This window comes from Cyprinus carpio, chromosome B5 (assembly GCF_018340385.1).
Source record: "Cyprinus carpio isolate SPL01 chromosome B5, ASM1834038v1, whole genome shotgun sequence".
NCBI lineage: Eukaryota > Metazoa > Chordata > Actinopteri > Cypriniformes > Cyprinidae > Cyprinus > Cyprinus carpio.
This window is the reverse complement of record NC_056601.1, coordinates 23,177,199-23,199,001: the sequence shown is the minus strand read 5'-3', so window position 1 is coordinate 23,199,001 and position 21,803 is coordinate 23,177,199. Positions and strand designations below refer to the sequence as shown.

At 38.5% G+C, this 21,803-nt stretch overlaps 1 protein-coding gene across 4 annotated transcripts in view; it reads right to left on the bottom strand.

Annotated features, from left to right (window-relative positions):
- Positions 1–359: 359 nt before the first annotated feature.
- Positions 360–21,803, bottom strand: part of sik2a (salt-inducible kinase 2a) — a 40,577-nt gene continuing 19,133 nt past the window's right edge. For 2 of the 4 annotated variants that reach the window (XM_019104471.2, XM_042724952.1), the window contains 11 exons: positions 15,572–15,696; positions 14,925–15,048; positions 14,520–14,746; positions 13,382–13,534; positions 12,875–13,033; positions 9,533–9,749; positions 7,726–7,989; positions 5,908–6,068; positions 5,612–5,731; positions 3,209–3,303; positions 360–3,113 (listed from right to left, as the gene is read on the bottom strand). In XM_019104471.2, the coding sequence (XP_018960016.2) occupies positions 2,678–3,113; positions 3,209–3,303; positions 5,612–5,731; positions 5,908–6,068; positions 7,726–7,989; positions 9,533–9,749; positions 12,875–13,033; positions 13,382–13,534; positions 14,520–14,746; positions 14,925–15,048; positions 15,572–15,696 (2,081 nt within the window). In that variant the 3' untranslated portion in view covers positions 360–2,677. Of the gene's footprint in view, positions 3,114–3,208; positions 3,304–4,103; positions 4,135–5,611; positions 5,732–5,907; positions 6,069–7,725; positions 7,990–9,532; positions 9,750–12,874; positions 13,034–13,381; positions 13,535–14,519; positions 14,747–14,924; positions 15,049–15,571; positions 15,697–21,803 lie in introns of all 4 variants that reach the window. The other 2 variants (XR_006154900.1, XM_042724953.1) reach the window with 2 other exon arrangements.

Genomic DNA, 21,803 nt, shown 5'->3' with positions numbered 1-21,803 from the left:
AAAATAATGACTTTATTCAACAATTCCTCTCCTTTGTGTCTCTCTGCATCACTGTTGCGGCATTTTGGAGAATATGAGCTGAATGCAAGCAGCTTACACTCTTCTGCATTCAGCAGATATTCTCCAAAATGGTGCTACGGTGACGGGAGAGACACAGAGAAAACGAATTGTTGAATAAAGTCATTATTTTTGTTTTCTTCGCGTACACAAAGTATTGTTGTTGCTTCATAACGTTACTGTTAATCCACTGATGGCAGATGGACTATTCTGATGATGCTTTTCATACTTTTTTGGACCTTGACAGTGTATTTTATTTGGCAGTCTATGGGACAGTCACAAGCCTCCCGGTTTTTATCCAAAATACCTTAAATTGTGTTCCAAAGATGAACAAAGCTTTTACGGGTTTGGAACGGCATGGGGGTAGGTGATTAATGACAAAATTTTCATTTTGGGGTGGAGAAACCCATTAATTCTGATTGGTTTAAACCCTGTAAGTCTGAATGTTTACAGTGGCTCTAAAAGCAAACGTAATGTTAGAAAACCCATGTACTGTAACCTTGTTCTTTTCTACTTCTCCATTTCACTCTGATAAGCCCAAAGTAGGTAGTGTGATTTTAAAGTCAACATGAACTCAAAAGGAACCCTATTTACTTTAACGCATGTTGTTTGGTCTTACTGTGCATAACCATAGGTGTATGTTATTTTACATTTGATTTGTTTTGATAAGCTTTCATGATTGCTCAACCCGAAACAACTTTACGTTTCTGCTGACATCATCTAGGTCATGCCTGTTAATGTTTACCAATAGTCAAACAGCAATGTGGTAACACTTTACAATAGCGCTGCAGGAATGAGTCCTAAAACCCAGACTCGTCATCACAAAGTCAATGCTTGAAATAAGTTCTGTGGTTCACACAAGCTTATTATTCATTAAAACAAAGTAATACACTACCTATATTTTTTTAAAGCTTTTACATGTCTTGAAAAAGGTGGTTGCGAACAAGTGGCTAAATGGGACTACAGAGGTGGTTGGCGCATTAAACATGCCATTGAACACAAAGAAAATCATCTTTTACAGCCTTTTGTTTATACTTCCTCAAACTATTCCAACTCAAATTTTGCAACTTTATTTTAGAATTTAAATAAAGGCCGTAAGAGTTGTAAGAAGTTTAATGGTGGTGACACTGAAGTTGAGTGACTGCTTCTTGTGATTGTATTCAGTCTTCAAAATTCACAAACATTATGTTCATATGTGTCGAACAAAACGTGCAAGAATTATAAATTTTTGCTGGTCACAGAGCTTATTTTACACAATAATCCAAAATCCTATTGGCTTTTGTCGAGGGAACCAGGGTGATGCCAGTGCTGCATTTGCATGTCATAATTACGGTAATTACTAGATGAAAACTTGTGCCGGAACTGTTCCTGTCTTGAATTATACATTTCTATGGAAACACTATTAATGCCAAAATGACAATACTCATTTACTGGAATTATTATTAATTATACAAATTACTTAAATATTATAAAATGGAAATATTGCCCAATATTATTACTTCACTACAATTTGCAGCTGAAATTGCTGTCATATTAAAAGTGTTTTTGTGCGGTGTTGCAGCAGTCAGTTGGTACAAGTCAAAGCTTTCCAAAAATTCACAATTTGTAATTACACATTCTAAGAGGACGTGAACGTTTACGTCAGAATCTCGAAATTACATTAATCCTGACATTGTGTGAATGAACCATAATGTCTGGGTTGGCTTGCAAAATTACGTCATATCTGCAGCACTTAAATTATAAGTATGTAGTGCTTAGTTAATATATTAGTTATTGTGAACTAACAAATCAATGGTAATATGTTACAGCATTTATTAATATACTATTGTTTATTGTTAATTTGTTTATTTTTCTTTAACTTACTAATGCTAATTATTGTGAATATATAAATATAAAGAAGTTAAAAAGTATTATATGCATAAATTAAAATCAGTTTAGATTGATAAATGCTGTAAATTATTGTTTGTTCATAGTTGTTTATTTTCTGGACAGTTTATGAGACCTAATTATTATTATTATTATTATTTTTTTTTTTTACAAATTGAACCTTATTTTAAGTGTTGCCAATGTTTTAAACTCAGGTCTGACTCCATATTTTGTTCTTGTTTTTCATTCAGAAGTTCATCACTCCACTCCAAAAAATAAACTCAATGCTGTTGACTTTAACATTATTTCTTTTTTTTTTATCCCATTCGATAAGTCCTAATATTTACACATTTCTCTGTTGATTATATCTATTATTTAAAATCACACAATACTAATAAGGAAAACTTGAGCAGCTACTGATCATTTAAAGATTAAATAAACTAATTATAAAAACACTGAAACTCATAGAACTCTAGAGTATTACCTAGGAAAAGGAATATTGCTTTAATACTGATTTTTAAACTCTATGGTTGCTGCACTACATTTAATCTGTGCTTACCAGAACAAAAACAAAACAAAAAACATTTCACTAGCGTATCTCACAAACATCTCTGAAAATGAAGTTCTGTAATGGTCTACCACAGTTCTGCAGGTTTATAAGATGTGACAAACCATGGCATCTTGTTCGTCCCTGAGGGCGTTTTTTGCCACATCTTGTGCCTGAGAGCCAGCCTCAGAGTGCTTTACTTCACATTTAGTTTACGAGTACACAGCCCTGTGGGGCCTCTACGGTCTCCATCATCTCACAGTCCAGGAAGGGGGTTTCAGGTGCAGGTTGAGCCGAAGGGCTTTCTGCTTTGCCTGGTGGGAGAGGTGGCTGGGCAGGACTCCATGCATACAGGGGCTCTGTAGGGAGGGATGGGGTGTAGTTTGTGCAGTTGTCTGGTGGTAGAGGCCAGTCTGGGAAACGGGCTGGCTTGGGGCCGTATGTCAGGGATGAAGTGCCGGGCTCCAGAAAAGGGGTTAGGGTTTGGGTCCGTGTGAAGGGAGGGCTGGATAAGGGACTGCTGCTGTTCTGGGGGTCTCTGCTGTCCTGGGGATGGCGGTAAACATCCTCAGCCAGCTGCATCTGGTGGAAGTAAGCCTGTACCTGAGACTGCTTCTGGAGATAGAGCCTCTTCTGCTGCAGTCTGCGTAGAGAATTACAAATCAACAGATGTGTCATAACTAAAACTTAAGGACAACTTCGGGATATCAGTGCATTATGAAGGCAGATGTTCCTGACCTGTGCTCCTGGAGTTGTTGCTCTAAAGAGCGCGGTGCAGCCTCTTTACAAAACGTCTGTCCACTTCCAAGACCACTTGCCAACTGACTGGCCCTCTGAAAACAAACCAAGCCATAATCCATTTTTTTTTTAAATAAGTATCAGTTCAGTCTTGAAACTATAGATTGCACAGTCCTTTACATGGTAACAATTACATTGTTTACTATGTGGCACAAGTTGATAGGCCTCTGCTGATTCTGCAGCCAATGATACAGTTTGGTTTAGTGTTTGTAGTAAGCTAGTCCTGCAGCACACTATCAGAGTTCCTCTGAAACCCTCCACCTGTCTAGATCTGCTATGGGATTTATGTGTGCCTATTCATGTAGCAGCATATCTTACATGCCCACAGCATCATGTCCGTGTATCTATTGGCAGCAGCAAGCCCATATTTGCTCTGGAGCAGCAGGAGGCATAGCAGATCTGGTTCGCCAGTTGTCAAAATTTTTATTTTTTTTTGTTTTATGAAGATAACTGCCAACATAATGGCAATGGCTCAGATTTCCAGAACTAAACCAGCGTAAACTAAACTGCACTAGCACATAAAGTCGCGCTGGTTTTAGATCAGATTTTCAGTAGGGATTAGAGATTAAAGGGGTCATATGATGTTGCTAAAAAGAACATTATTTTGTGTATTTGGTGTAATGCAATGTGTTCATGCGGTTTAAGGTTCAAAAAACACATTTTCCACATACTGTACATTATTGTTTCTCCTCTATGTCCCGCCATTCTGAAACGCGTTGATTTTTACAAAGCTCATCGTTCTGAAAAGCGAGGTGTGCTCTGATTGGCCAGCTATCCAGTGCTTTGAGATTGGCCGAATGCCTCAAGGGTGTGATGGAAATGTTACACCCCTTACCATACTGTGATGCCGTGTCCCGGTCAGAACACTGTGCGACAAGACAAAAACAATGAAACCCATTACAAACAAGCCATTTGTTGCATCCAGGGGGGACATAATTACGGATTATAATGACTTATACTGTGTTTTTATGCATTGAGTTGCATCACGCCGCATAAACATAAAACCATGTCTGCATTTGTGTTCGGAGAAACGTCAAACAACAACCGCTACTCTACACTGCTCAAAACTCGCGTTTGAATCATCAGTGGCAAATCCTTTACATAAGTAAACGTACTTACAGACTGTGAGTCAGATACGCCAGCATTGTAGTCTTCTCTCCCAGGATTAGGAAACAGTCCTCCATAAAATGCATTGCACACATCTAAATATTTGTGTTGAAATGTTCTGGAACAGTGATGTAAATACAACTTAACCACTGATTTCTAGTTGTGTCCTCTTTTGGAAGGCCAAACTAAGTATTTTCGCTTTCACAATGAAATAGCATCTCCACAACATGGCGCTGGCAGCAACAGCGAGAATAAAAGTTACGCCTTCTTTCTTTGCGTGAACATTTGGGCGGAGTTATGCAAATCTTCCTACATCTTGACGTAGACATTTGGGGGCGTGTTTAAACGAGGCATTTTAGGAGGGCGTGGACGAGTCTTAACTTTTATAAAGAATCTTTTTGGGTTTGAGACTTTAGTCTTTGCAACTTTAGGGATCTTATCTATTCACAAACAGCTTGTAACACTCCAAAGAGAAAGGAAAACTTGAAATCACATCATATGACCCCTTTAATATTTTATGTTGGCATAAATACTATTTTTAAATACTATTTTGTAATATTTGGGTCAATGACACTTATTATCATGATTTTGTTTGGTCTGGTTCTGTTTTTACTGTCAATTTCATTAATATATTAGAAATGTAATTAGTACATACAATGACTTCTATGACGGGGATGTCTTAGTTTCTTTGTTAAAATTGAGGTGCATAAAGCCAGTAATGTAAGGGTGATACAACTGTGCTGATTATCATAATGAAGAAAATAAATGTAAAGATTTACATTTTTTAAAAGTAGTTTAGGGGTTTGGAAATCTTATACTATTATTTCTTAGAAAAACAATATTTTTACAAAAATCACAGCTTATTAAAATTTGAAAAATGATTGTCCTCTTAATCAAAGTTATGTGATTTAACCACAGAATAAAAAAAATAAATAAAAATGTCATGTGGCTGTAAAATGGTGTGACTCCCCAAAAACAAAAACAACAACAGAAAAAAGTTAAAATAGATTTTAACTGGAAAAATCTATTTAAAACAATAACTATATACATATACGTGTGTTCACATATATTTATGTAATAGGGAAAATATTACATTTTACTTGATGATTACACCAAGTAAACTTGAAAACATGAACACAGAGTAAATTTCTAAAATGGCATATGTGATTTAAACCAGATTTGTAGAAATTGAACATTTTCTTCATTGTGTTCAATCTTATACGTAATTAAGTATACCTGTAGTCGCTGAGCGAGGTACTGCGTCTCCAAACTCTGTCTCCTGGATAGCAGATAAGGGTGCATTTTACCCGTAAATGTCGATGTATCTTTTCCACTTGGACATTGGCGTCCTTCTCCCTGAAATTTAGAATTGTTTAATACCAGCATAAATCACAGAGAACTGCCATATTCTAAGTCTAACAAAAACACTCTTTAAGTATTTTGCTATTGGATTATTCCACATCCAAAGGCAAAAAACCCATGCATAAAATGTAAAAATAGAAAACCAAGAACAGCACAAATAGCTATCTGACCTGGTGTCTGAATGGGTGGTGAGGCTCTAGTAGCTCCTGGGGACTGATGGTGGGTTTACCGCCTCCTCCACCATCTCCTAACACTATCTGGGCTTTGTTAAGCTCCAGGAAACCCTTGGTTCTGGCCAGGTTCTGGAGGTGCTGCCTGAATGCCACTAAACCTGTTGGTGCAACAGACTTTAGAGTCAGATGAACTGGTGGAGATATTCCTGTGACTGCTGCAGGGGTGGTCTGACTCATAGTCTTGACTACTGCTATAATTAGTACAGGAGTGAATCACAGCGATTATTTACAGCTTTAAAAAATAGTCATTTATAGAAGGTCAGATATCATTTAGAATGAGGATTATTTTATCTGCTAACAATAAATCTTCCAAAACACTTATGACATGCAAATACATGCCTGCAAGTGACTAAAAACAGTGGTCACGCTAGGTTTTGTGCTCCATTCACATACATGGGAGAATGGATACGGTAGCAGATTTTCTCTTTTGTAGCACATTATACTATAGGGTTGTTAAATGCTTGAATCCGATTAGTTGATGAACATTCTAAGGTGTGTAATTATTTTCAAGTTATCACACAACACAAATTAGTTTCAGGCGGGTCACACTGCATGTCCATATGGCTTCAGCAAATGATTTCAGTTATTTTAAAGGTCTTTTCAGCCTAAAACAGCAAAAGATTCAAAACCCACAAGGACACTGAAGAAGCAAATGAATATAGTAAATAATACGATAAAAACGATTTTTATCGTATTAGCACTTTAAAAGCTACATGACGTATCTCACTAGAGAGGTAATAACGGCACTGCTGTTGAAGCAGATAAACTTAAAAAGATAGATTTTAGTAGAGATGAGCTGCATAAGAAATTACAGTAGTTCTACACACAAGGCTAAGGCAAATACACAGTCTGCATTTAACAGAATAACATCCTTGTAATAACTGTATAGGTCACCTTTTGCCAAAGAAATTGGTACAAAAAAGGTTCACTTAAAAGTGTACAATTACACATTGAATTAAATCTGATTTTATAAAGAATAAAGACTCAAACAGTATTTTCATATTAACCATACTCCAATGTGTTTCTTTACTTCAAAAAAGAAGTATAATTTAGAATACTTCAAAAAAAAAGAGAACTTATCATAGAAATAATATACTTTAAAAGAATATACTTGCGTGTGAACTAAATGTAATGTTTTTGGACACTAAACTGCATGTTAACTGCAATTTAATTAAATATGAATTATAGTTTAAATTTTATATGAAATGCAATAAGTTAAATTTAAGAGTTGTTTTTTTTACACTTATAAAGTAGGACTTACGTACATATTTAAATAATTACTTCTTTTTGTCTCTATACGGTTAAAGTGTGCTGCTGAATGTACTGTACTGAGAAGCATTTATGGTAAACTACAATACACTTAAACTAGGGCTGTCATTTTAACATGTTAATGTGTTCCAAGTTGTTCCAAACCTGTATGAAACCTGTATGTTTCTTTTCTCTGTGGGACACAAGAATGTTGGTAACCAAACGGTTGACGGTAGCCACTGTCTTCGAGATTTTTTTTTTCATACTATGGAAGTCAATGGCTACTGTTTAGTTACCAGCATTCTTTAAAATATCTTCTTTTGTGCTCAACAGAAGAAAGAAACTTATACAGGTTTGGAAATATGTGAGGGTGAATTCAAAGTAATTTTGCATGCAGAAATGTAACGTACCCACCCCGACGCAAAGTTGGAGAGAAAAGTTTTTGTTTTTGAAAACAAAAACAAAAATGACAAATGATGTGTACAAGAAAACACAAATCATCCTGACCTTGAGTGAGAGACGTGTCTGAAGCCCTTCGCCCCTCTCTGAAACTGACTAGTGAGTGATTATGAGCGCCCTGCCCCTCCGTGTTGAGCGGCTGAAGGGTGGACTCAGGGGGCTTCATGCCCAGGAAGACTGGAGCTGTGGGGCTGGCAGGTATAGAGCTTAATACATCCTTTAGAGCTGGATTCTCTTCAGGCAAGCTGAAATCACTTTGAGTCGAACCCATGCTGTAGTCTGAGTCCATGCTGCCGAGGGACGGGTTCAGACCTGCAGAGAGGAGCTTTTGTTGAACTGAAGTTCACTCAAGAATATGGTTGTAACCGTATTTATTCAGTGTCCAAACTCAAATGGAAGTTAAAACTGAGTTGGGTGAATACATAAATCTTACTAACCGAGAACTTTCAGAACTGCATCATTATGCATGGTTTACATTACAGTGTAAAACATTAATCCAAGCCTTGCTGAACACATTCTAGTCCAGACATAAACATAAACAAAATTCTCTGAATATGCACCTTGCCGTACTGACTACACTTGTTTTTAATCAATGTATGAATTAAACTTCTATTTTCATTTTTATGTCTTTAGGACAGTGGTCTAAAACTCAATTCCTGGAGGGCCACAGCTCTGCAGAGCTTAGCTCCAACCAGCCCCAAATCACAACTGTTTGGAAGTTTCTAGTAATCCTGAAGAACTTCATTAGCTGCATCAGGTGTGTTTGATTAGGGTTGGAGCTAAACTGTGCAGAGCTGTGGCCCTTCAGGAATTGAGTTTGAGACCAATGCTTTAGGATATTTTAGCAATGCACTTTTGTCTGAATTTTATTCTCTTTATTATGTAAAGCACTTTGAATTCCCATTGTTAATGAAATGTGCTTTATAAATAAACTTGACGTAAGCAACATAAGCAAAATCAAAGATTCACAAACTGTCTACTAAAAAAAAGCTGGCTGTTAATGTCAATGGGAAAAATTACTGTAAGCAGTTTAGCTAGGATGCCAAGTTGTGAAATATTCCTTATAAAAAATCTAAATACAGATGATCATGTGTTTGTATTAATTTTTTGTATGTGATTGGTTCGTTTATAGAGTTCTTATGTGATAGGAGTGGGTGTTGCCACCGGAAGTGTTTGAGCTGCCATCTTACTATTCCTTACCGGCAGAGAGCACCACTGAGTCACAGCCAAACCGCTGACCTAAAATCACCCGATTTGAAGTGAATCAGTCACCCGGGATTCATTTTTGTGACATGTGTATGTAAATTAATTTTTAATTCAGATGTTATCAGCAATGTTTATTTTGGGCAGGATAAGCGATATATTTAAACCGTTTAGGTGGGTGTGTCTGCTACGCAATACCGACACAGATGACTGATAAAATATACAGCACAATTGTTTCAACATTGATAACAATAAGAAATGTTTCTTGAGCAGCAAATAGGCATATTAGAATGATTTCTGAACTGATCACGTGACACTGAAGGCCCGGAGGCTGAAGATTCAGCTTTACAATCAAAGGATTAAATCACATTTTATATTATATAATAATATAGAAAAAAGTTATTTTGAATTTAATAAATTTTACAATATTATTGTTTTTACTGTATTTTTTAACTAACTTTTGATTCTGTATATTGATCAAATAAATGCAGTCTTGGTGAGCATAACAGACTTTCAGAGAAATTCATAAATCTTACAGACATCAAACCTTAAATGGCAATATATCATGAAGACACTATATATTAATATTGAAGCCTCTTAAAGACTATAATTGCCTGCCCCCATCACACACATTATGAAATGCAGTACTAACCTGTGATGGGCAGCACAGCAGGTTGGTTGGTGACCTCAGACAGTGTATGCCGGCGCTGACTGAAGCGAGCTGTATGAAAGGCGGCGAGGGGCACAGCATGCTCTTCCTCCGCCTCAATGCCCTCATCAATGGACGTCTCCATAACGTTGCTAGGCAGCGAGCCACTGACTTTGCGGACAACGGCTGGAGGGAGTGGGTCCAGTAAGCAGCCATCCACCTGAGATATAAATACACACACACAACGTTTGCGAAACTATTTTGGGCTGAAACAGCTCAGCAGGCTTTGGGACATTTTCACTGTTTCACTGTTTCCAGAACTGACAAGGGAAATCAAAGCCTAAACTCAATGGATTTAACTACTAGTTATTCCCAAAGAGGCAAACAAGAATGCTTTGAAATGTATATATAATAGTAAAGATTATCAGTGAATAACAATTTAATGGTGATATGAAATGCAAGTTATAAATGTTATTGTGAACTTGTCTACCTCAGTCTGATATAATCACATCACTATTCACATGGCGTAGCTGATAGGTTTCTTTTCACATCAGCAGCCAATAAGCTTGCTGGTCAACATTCAAATACTTGGCTGGTGCTTGCTGTAGCAGTTACAGTGTGCATCAGAAACCCTCCACCTTCCCCAACTCCACTTGTATAGATCTGCTATGAGGTAATTCATGTTTGCTATATATGGCGGTTATTTCATATTATGTTATTTCTTGTTTTATGTGCAGCAGCAGTATTTCTGTGGAGGTACTGGCAGTAGCAAGTCTCAGTACTTGCTCTGTCATAGCAGCAGCAGCATAGCACATCTATTTTGCCAAGACCAAACACATTAACACTGCCATGTATACTACCATGCTAAACTCCCAGAGAGTGGTCATGACAGAGACACAATATATTTGTAGAGCAAATATACATTAGTAATTCTATTCTACCTTCTCTTTTGTTCATAATATAACATCTTTTCTGTTACATTCTAATACAATAAAAGTGTTTCATTGGCATGAAGAACCGTTATCATCCACTGAAACTTTCCAGTGTGCAAAAGAATATTTTAGATTACTTGTTCTTAAATGTACTTTACAGTACAGTACATGAAAAAAAAAAAACGTTTATTTTTAGAACTGTTCTCTGAAAGGTTGTTTTGGGAACCAAAAAGTTTTATTTAATTTTTTTTCCAAAGTCATCACTGCAAAAACACACTTTTTGTAACCTTTGTTTTTAAGAATGTAGCCAATGTCATCGGTTTCAGTTATGAGAAATTATCTAATGTTGCTCTGCTAAATGTCCACAGGCGACCAGCAGCTTTCCTGAATTACAATAAACCAGCTGATATAAGTTTCTGAGAGCGTGACCTCAACGTGTTTGAAGAGATCCCTAGATTGCCATCTGTTCAGCTCCACAGGCACTGAGGCTAAATGAATGACTTATCACGTGTCCCTTTCTTCATAAACAAACATTTATATCTATTCATTTGGCAGATATCTGAACAACAACTCACAGTCCATTTAAGGACTACTTTTGTTCCCTCAGAATTAAGCTCTTGACCTTGGTATTGCAAGCACCATATGAACAGAAAAAGACCTGTTGGAGGGCAAACTGGTATGTATCCCCACAGGATGAGTCAATGCTGCATGTCAATTAAAGAACAGTAGCTATGGAGATTGCCTTGCGATAGCCAAGGTAACAAATGATGTAGTCACACTCTTCACGAGTGGAGAAAACACCCAGCACTGATCACATGGGTGGCCCATCACTGGCACATCTGGGGCATTTACAAACACAGAGCCATGACAGAAAACCTGACATGCTGGCGTTACTGTAACAACAGGCTGCAAATAACAGGATGTGCAGATGAAATGCAGGTTATATGTTTCTTATGATCAGCAAGGGTAAACAGCATGAACAGTATTTTATATCATGTTATGTGCATATGGCATAATAGTTAATTTTGCTGGAAATTCATTGAAAAACGTTTTATATTTTGATAAAAAATGAATACAAATATTTTGGACAATGCAGTGAATATATTTTAAAGACAAGTATGCTGTCTCATTTAATTAAAATAGTTTATATATTAAATAATCATAATAACAATAGTTAAATAATAGTAATATTTCGGACAATGCAGAGATTTTTTTTTTTTAAAGACAAGTGCTTCATCTCTGATTAAAAATTGTTTATAATAGTAGATTATATTATTGTTATTACTATTATTAATAGCTTATATATGAATATATATGAAATGACTACATATATGAAATAATCATCATTAACAACAACAACAACAATAATAATTATATATAATTATTTTAATTCATTAAAAGTACTTCATCTAATTTGTCTTTTAACTTTAACTTTTTTGGAACAAAAAAGGTGATTATATAAAAAAGTCTTTCATTTCATCACATGACTTAAAAACAAAACAGGAAAAGTTACATTAAATTATATTATATTAAAATTAATGATGTATTAATAACTAAATCAATAAATTAAAATATAATTAAGAGATATTATAAAAATGCCAACAGGCTTAGTTGCATTTTTATTATTTGTATATGTATTTGCTACATTGTATCAGGTGATATTAGGAGGAGGGGCATTCTCATTCTAGAGAGAATTTGATTGGACGAAAATCTGTGTAATGCAACATACTTCATCAAAACAAAGTACACTAGGATGTAGGTGACCTCAAAATAACTAGACATGGAGTAAAAGCCCCATAAACGACATCCCTCTCTATATTTTCACATTTCTCCATTGCTCATAAGTATAAAGCACTCTGACAGCCACACAAACTAGCTACCACTACCATGGTACAGCAAAATCTCTGCCGGTTGACATATTTCCAGTATCAAGCAGTGCATACTGTCATATTGCCTGATCCCAGATATAATATAAATTCCCTTGTCTATGTCTGAGTCATTCATCTATGAATGAGTAGCAATAAGTATTTGAGATACCTACACTGACGCAAAGCACCAATGGTGACACCTAGCACTGAAATCATAAAGAGCGTTTTTTATTATTTAATATATACGCAGGTGTTATTTTAGGAGGCTGAAGTGCTGCTGAGATACTGTGGGTGAGTAATGAGGAAGAGATCAGGCTGACACGCAGGCAGAGGAACTTCACACGCTGCAGACAAAAGCTCTTATTGCCGTCATACAGCAGCCCCAATGAGTAATGCTGCTATTTAAAACACGCAGGCAGAGCTTACGAAATATAGCCTCAAGCCCGAAAAGAGGATGAGAGATTTCTCTCTGTACCATACAAATCTATTTAATCATCTTTTTTGCTCTTTGTTTTGCCGCTCACTTCATCTGAAACATAACTGACCTTGGGAGTGGCCACGTCTTCCTCCATGAGCGTCTGATCTGGGGAAGCAGGGGTTTGTGGGAAGGTAAATGTGTCTGTAGTGGACTGCAACAGAACAGGTGAACGCAGGTGACGCGCTGCCTGCGGCAGGACGCCCGCTTGAGAAGGAACCGCAATGGTCTGTAACAAGAACATGAAGGCATATACCAATAAGTCCAATGGTAATATCATGGAATTGCAGCTATCTTGGTTGTGAACCTTGGTACAATGTAACTGTTTTTCCAAGTTCATACAGTCACAGTCAGTTACCATGGTATTACACAACTGATACTGCATGAATATGTTGATGAATCCATAAAAAGGATCATGCAAGGTCTCAAAAACGTGTTTCTGTGGTTTACGGTCACAGAGGTTAAACTGAAAGAAGGATGGCTGGATTACAGATTTTGCTCCTCATGATTCCAATATTTACATTTTTATACCAACGTCATTTCAATATGTCTGGGTAGACTTCACAGATGGGGTTACCTTGACAACAGTCTGCTCAGCGACGGTGCTAGGGCGGCGCTGGCTGGCGTGCAAACGCTGTTCCACAGGGAAACTGCTGCGATGCGCTTTCAACCGCTCCACAAGCAGGTAATAGATAGCAGCAAAGTGGTTATAGCTTTTGTTCTGAAGAGACTGTGACAGGAAAAGAAGGGTTTTTGAAGAACAACACAGACAAGGAAAGAAAACACTGGCAAATGTCACATTTCTATCAGTACATTTTGAAAATATTCTTAAAGGTTGTTCTTTAGAGTAATCACATTTGCAAATCAGAGGAGAAATTATTTTTGGAAACCCAAAGCCCAAACCATTTCTAAAGTTCGAAATTGAAGAACTGGCTCACGAGTTTTGTGACAAAACATAAGTAGCAATACTATTGCTTTGGACTAATTATAAATGTTTATTGCCTTGTTTATTGCTTATTATTTATTTTTTCATTTTTACAAAAAGGTGTAAATACTGTCCAAAATAACTCTTAAAATATATACATATAGCTTTTCATTTAGTCATTTAGCAGATGAGGACAACAGAAGCAATCAAAGCCAAAAAAAGAGAGCAATAATATGCAAGTGCTGTGACAATTCTGTTTGTCTAATGCAGTATATGTAGCAAGGTATTTTTTTAAAATAATAAATATAAAGAAAACAAGTAGATAGAATAGAAAAAGAACATAGTGTTGCAAAACTAGTGTTTGTGTATAGCTATATATATATATATATACATATACATATATATATATATACATATATATATATATATACATATATACATATACATATATATACATATACATATATATACATATATATATATACATATACAAATATTTATACATATATACACATATATATATACACATACATATATATACACATATACACACATATATATACACATATATACATATATATATATACACATATATATATATATATATATATATATATATATACACATATATATACACACACACACACACACACACACACACACACACTAATTTTAATTACAGTTCTACATCCAGTTTGCAACCCTAATTCAAATTCAGTTTAGATGCAAGAACTGAACTGGAATTTAAGCACATTCTAAATCCTGGTCAAGTGAAAGCTGATCAACTGACCTCAATAGTCTTCTGCTGGTCGATGCCCAGACTGTGCATGAGTCGGAGCACCTGCTCACTGTGTTCACCCAAGCCTGATTTGCTCTCACATGGCAGACCCTGTCTATATAGCACGGGCCGCTGGGACGGGACCTCCAGCACCATCCAGCGATGCTCTTTGATCTGACTCAGGGACAAACGCTTGGCTGGATCTAGAACCAACATCTTCCTGATCAGGTGCTCGCAGTCTGAAAGAGGATATAGGGAATGCAAAGAGCTCAAAAGACAGAGACATTTCCTTCTGAAACTTCACAGAGTAACTATTATCATTATCTATTTCTCAAAATATGATTACATACATGTAACCCTTGGCACTGTTCACTGTTTATTCATGACAACTGTCATATGTTACTTTGACTTTCTCACCCTCACTCATGAAGTAGGGGATGCGGAAACGGCCCTCCAGGACCCTCTGTCTGAGGACAGGAAGGCTAGGACCATCAAATGGAAGAGCACCACACACTAACACGTACAAAACCACCCCCATACTCTGCATGACACACACATACACAGAAAATCAATACATAAACATCAAACTCTGCATAGGAACTAGCATAAAGGACCACCCACACACAATACAGGAAATAATAATTATGTTTTCAATCAATCGAATTACCATTTGTCGCTGACGCAATTCTCTGTTCTGACTATACAGAGAGGACATAAATCAACAAATGGCAAGAATTTTGCCAGCTGCCTACAGTACATATTAGTTTAGTGCCATGAGGTCATATCATGCTTTTGTGAACATAGTTTCATTGTAATACCATGGTTTTGTGGACATGTACCAGAATGATTCTGTGTTATTCTTTGGAGAATCATAACAAGTCAGTTCATTTGTCTATCTAGTGTTTTCCAATTTAATAATACACTTTACATTTTACTGTAACAATGTAAATACCACTGTATATGAATATGATATTTAAAACTAGTATTGTACTAGCACAATACAAGTATTATGGTATCTATAAAATATTACTATACTATTGCCATCTGATACAGTCCAAGCTTACCCAGATGTCCAGTTGTGGACCCTCATACTGTTGCCCCTCAAAGACCTCTGGAGCCGCATATGGGGGGCTCCCACACCAAGTGGTCAGGGGTTCCCCAGGACGGAAGAAGTTTCCAAAGCCAAAATCTGCAGCAGATTTGAATAAAAAGTCAATGTCAGCACTCACATTAGCGTACATACATCCTCCTTGGCATTGCAAAATTTTGTGGGCAAAAACAGGTCAAATTTCCTTGAGAAAAACTCGGGCTCTTTCCTGTGCATGAGCTGCTCTGGGGTGTGTTTGCCCTACAAAGACAATAACTCGCTGCTTAATCACTGTACAATGCATCATTACAGAAATGAACAAGCCTAGCTACTAATGACTGTTTTCCAAAACCAATATGATTGCACTTCTGTTTTTTGAACCATGTTTATTCACCAATATAGGACTGTTGTTAATGATATCACACACAGGTGAAGTAATAACTTCTGATCTCAGTAGATTAAAGACTGCAGTTAATATCAGATTATCATGAACAACAGAAAGGTGTTAATTTTTTCTAAATTACTATAACATGGTTTATTTAGTAAGCACATTTCTAAACAACATATTTTTTCTGAGATGCTGCTGTATTGAACAGGGCATCTGAGTACTACTTCATTATTTTTGTTTCCCATCGTGTTGCTTTTTTTGATGTTTGATTCATTGCGGCTTCCCTCTCATGCCATACTACGGAGTTTCCTTAAGCATTTATGCACATGCGCACTTCAAAAATGTGCTGATCAATGTAAGTCTATGTCAGAAGCATGATGTATGAAAGTCTATGCAAGTTTTACAAACAACAAACTATGCTTCTAACCATAGGTTGAGAGCTGTTGTTCCTGCCACACAAGTTTGAGAATGTGGTTTCAGGAAACATGGAACTATATTGCTAATGGATATTGCGACCATAGTTGGCTAATGAAGCTTTTGGTACATTAACCCTTGGTTGGTTTGGGATGAGTTATGCAACAAAATGTAATACTTGGGGTTAGGGGATTCTTCAAATCACTAGTGTTTGGCAAGTAATAGTGTTATGCATCCAATATCGAAGCCAATTACATTTAATCTGACAGATCTGGTCACTGGTGCAAACGGATATATGACACAGGTTAATTGAACATAAATGGGCCAGATGGCTAAATAGATTCCTGGCTGTGTGTCAGCTCGCAGGCAAAAAAAAAATCTTTAGTGAATCAGCAACAGGAGAAAATGAATGTGACAGGACTGGATGATGTGACGGCACTGAAGCAGGTGGTACTCGCTGACTGACCACACACAGACTCTGGAAGGGTCTGCGTCTACTCATACACAACCAGCGGTGATGCATTTCCCCTGATCTTTACTCTTGGCAGATAATGGACAGGCTGAATTGTGTAATGTAATCCATATAATTTATAGATTAATGGATGTACGTCACCACTGACTGATGTAAATTAATGACTGCATGGAGGCGGGAAGAATGAACTCATAGGCCGTCTGCTGTGAGGGCAAACATAAAACAGGATATTATGTTTTATGTCCCTGAGCACGTAATACAGGAATCCTATTCTAAAAGTGAAAACAATAAAAACCTTGATTAGTTTGAGACTGATTAAACTGTGTAACATTTTCTGGAAAATAAGTCATAGGTCAAGATTAAATTGTCGACAGAAAAGAACCCCCCCCCCCAGAAAAGTCGCATCAGTGTATATCACATTTTATTATTACATTCAGTATGTAAATAAAACATTTATTAACATAAGTATTTTAGATTCCACAAATCTTTTAAAATTTATGGTATTTAGAACAAGAATGCAAAATATAAGTATAAAACAAACCTAAATTAAAGTGGAATTCATTATAAATGACGTTTTTTATAAATGTCAAGCATAAAAAAAAATATTTAAACCGCAATTGAAGCTACCGATGTGTTGTGAAATAAACACGAGTTCACTTACTTCTCTCATTTAGCACAAATTCAAATATGTGTGCTTTGCGCATGTTTTGCGTGTTTGATTTTAATATATAAGTCACAGTATGCTGAAAAAACGTGACTCAAATATGGTAGTCATGAAGCAAATTTCCTTTAAGGCAAGTTAGTTCCCTTAGTGGCCATTTTGGTGTCGCCCCCAGGCAGCCATTTTCTATTAAAGGGATACTCCATCCCAAAATGAAAATTTTGTCATTAACCACTTGTTAAGTCAAGTCAAGTCACTTTTATTGTCACATCACCACAGCACATGTGCCTTGGTGAGTGAAATTCTTGGGAGCGTGCACCAGAAATTGCAGAAACAGTTAACATATAACCATACAGACTTCAACAGGTGCCGATTATGCAATATGCACATACATATAGTCAGTACACACAGTGTACTATTGGACATACTTACAGTTAGCACTACACATTTTACGCCATATGTACATACATTCAGTTAGCACTACACATTATACATTATACACAGAATGTACACATTCTACATTATGTAGACATATATACGCATGAAAATATGCTATGGTGCAACAGAGTGTACGTGGGCTGGATACAGAAATGTTATGGATGTGCAATGGATGGAATCCAGTGGTAGCTTGTAGATTATTGTATTAAATAGTTCGGTGTTGAACTGTTAAAGTTAAATTGCAGTGTGTGGCATACCATATTGTGGAGTATGCTGTAGGGTGTATTAGTTCAGACTGTTCATAAGTCGGATAGCCTGAGGGAAAAAGCTATCCCTCAGTCGGCTAGTGCGGGATCGGATGCTGCGGAGACGTCTTCCTGAGGGCAGCAGAGAGAGCAGTCTGTGGGAAGGATGGCTGGAGTCACTGATGATCCTCCGGGATTTCCTTATACACCGCCTGGTATAGATGTCCTGGAGGGAGGGAAGCTCACCTCCAACAATGTGGCTGGCAGTTCGCACGACTCTTTTCAGAGCTTTGCGGTTGCCAGCGGTGCTGTTTCCAAACCAGGCAGTGATGCAGCCCGTCAGGATGCTCTCTATAGTGCAAGTGTAGAATGATCTGAGGATGCTGGGGCTCATTCCAAACTTCCTCAGCCGTCTCAGGAAGAAGAGGCGTTGATGTGCCTTCTTCAGCACTGCATCAGTGTGTGTAGACCAGGTGAGATCTTCACTGATGTTAACACCGAGGAACTTGAAGCTGCTTACCCGCTCCACAGGTGTCTTGTCGATGGTGATGGGTGTGTGTTCTCTGCTCTGTCTCCTGAAATCCACCACCAGCTCCTTGGTCTTGTCGATGTTGAGTGAGAGGTGGTTCTCCTGACACCATTTAGTCAGGGTGCTCACCTCCTCTCTGTAGGCCGTCTCATCGTTGTCGGTGCTCAGGCCTATCACCGTTGTGTCATCAGCGAATTTGATGATGACGTTGGAGCTGTGTGTGGCTGTACAGTCATGTGTGTACAGGGAGTACAGGAGCGGGCTGAGGACACAGCCCTGAGGAGCACCAGTGTTAAGGGTCAGCGGGGATGAAGTGTTGTTGCCCATTCTGACCACCTGGCTTCTGCCTGTTAGGAAGTCCAGGATCCAGCTGCACAGAGATCTGTTTAGTCCCAGAGTCTGGAGCTTCGCAACAAGTGTGGCAGGCACTATGGTGTTAAATGCTGGGCTGTAATCCACAAACAGCATGCTCACATAGGTGTTCTTATTTTCCAGGTGGGAGAGAGCAGTGTGTACGGTGAAAGCAATAGCATCGTCTGTAGAACGGTTGCTACGATATGCAAATTGTAGCGGATCCAGTGAGGCAGGCAGCACAGAGCAGATGTAGTCTCTGACGAGTCTCTCAAAACACTTACTGAAGATGGGTGTGAGAGCAACAGGCCTCCAGTCATTCAAGCATGTGATTTTATTTTTCTTTGGTATGGGCACAATGGTGGATTTTTTGAAGCACGAGGGAACCACAGACAGAGAGAGGGAGAGGTTGAAAATGTCTGTAAAAACACCGGCTAGCTGGAATGCGCATGCTCGGAGCACACAGCCTGGGATGCCATCAGGACCCGCTGCCTTGCGGATATTCACCCGTCGGAAGGATCGGGTTACATCCGCGACAGAGACGGAGAGTACACTCACATCTTCTGCAGCGCTCTCTGTGTGGGCGGTGTTGTGAGCCTCGAAACGAGCATAAAAGTTATTCAGCTCGTCCGGTAGAGAGGCAGCAATGTTCACAGTAGCTGGTTTGTTCCCTTTAAAGTCTGTGATTTTATTGATTCCTTGCCACATGCCTCTTGCATCGCTGGTGTTGAATTGTTCTTCAACTTTGTTTTTGTATTGTCTTTTTGCGGCTTTGATGGATTTCCTGAGATCGTAACTGGCTTGTTTGCGATCATCAGCGTTTCCGGATTTAAAAGCGGATGTCCGCGCTGACAAGGCTGCTCGAACATCGCTATTAATCCACGGTTTTTGGTTGGGGTAGATGTGGATTGGTTTTTTGTCGGCACTACATCTTCTACACACTTCCTGATGAAACACGTTACAGTTTCTGAGTACGCCTCTATGTCGTCATCAGACGCTGCCCGGAACATGTCCCAGTCCACGTGATCAAAACAGTCTTGTAGTATAGCTTCTGTTTGGTCCGACCAGCATTGAATTGTCCTGAGGGCGGGTGCTTCCCGTTTCAGTTTCTGCCTATAAGCAGGCAGCAGCAGAATGGAAGAGTGATCCGATTTGCCGAAAGGTGGGCGTGGGAGAGATTTGTAGGCGTCCCGGAAAGGAGAGTAGCAGTGGTCCAGTACAGAATCACCACGCGTGTTGATGGTGATGTGTTGAAAATATTTCGGAGATATTGTTCTGAAGTTGGCTTTGTTAAAGTCCCCCATAACAATAAACGCTGCATCTGGGTACGCGGTTTCCTGCTCACTTATATTCCCATACAGTTCCTTGAGTGCCTGATCTGTGTTGGCTTGAGGGGGAATGTAAACAGCGGTGAGTATGACCGCTGTGAATTCCCTCGGTAGCCAGAATGGTCGACACAGAAGCATATGAAATTCCAGATCAGGGGAGCAGAAGTATTTAATAGAGTGTAGGTTCCTTTCATCACACCACGAGTTGTTGATAAAGAAACAAACGCCCCCACCTCTGCTTTTCCCTGTGAGCTCTTTCGTTCTGTCCGAGCGGTGCACGGAGAACCCCGTAAGCTCGATGGCTGAGTCTGGAACCGCTGCAGACATCCAGGTTTCTGTGAGGCAAATAATGCAGCAGTCCCTTGTTTCTCGTTGGTATGAGATACGTGCCCGCAGTTCGCAAAGTTTGTTGTCCAGTCACTGAACGTTAGCCAGCAAAATGGATGGGAGAGGAGGTCGGAGGGGACGACGTCTGAGTCTGACAAGGACGCCGGCTCTCTTCCCTCTTTTCCGGCGGCGTTTCCTCGGTCGCGCCCGCGCAGCCCAGACAAAGGGCTCTGATGCGGTGTCTGTAAACAAACCGCCGGCGTTCAAGAACTCAAAGTCCGGTTTGCGTTCCGCGACGTAGGAACCAATGTTTAGAAGCGTGTGTCTGTTGTAGACAGTTATACAAACAACATCCAACACGTAGAACAACAAAAAAACAAGTAAAACAAACGAAAAACTGCAAAGTTTACTCGGAGCTCGCAACACGGCCGCCATGCTCGGCGCCATCTTGGATTAGAATATCAAAGTTAAGCTAAGCTTTGTTCGTCTTCGGAACACAATTTAAGATATTTTGGATGAAAACAGGTAGGCTAGAGACTGTCCCATAGACTACCAAGTAAGTAACACTATCAAGGTCCAGGAAAGTATGAAAAGCATCATCAGAATAGTCCATCTGTCATCAGTGATTCAACCGTAACGTTATGAAGCGATGAGAATACTTTTTGTACATGAAGAAAACAAAAATAACGGCTTTATTCAACAATTCCTCTCCTCTGTGTCTCTCCAAATCAGCATAGCGCCATTTTATGGGACAGTCTCTATGGGACATATTTTCATCCAAAATATCTTAAATTGTGTTCCGAAGATGAGCGAAGCTTTTAAGGGTTTGGAACGACATGGGGGTAAGTGATTAATGACAAATTTTTCATTTTGCGGTGGAGTAACCCTTTAAGGTAAAAGTAACGTGTGGGGAGAAACTGAGATTTTAGAAACTCAAATTAGTTGCTTCACACAGTGATTCACTGTTTCGAAGTGCTGAAACACCACATGCTGGCATCACCTGCTGGTCAAAATGGTGCATAAATCAACTTTTTAAAAACAACTTCAAATGTTTTT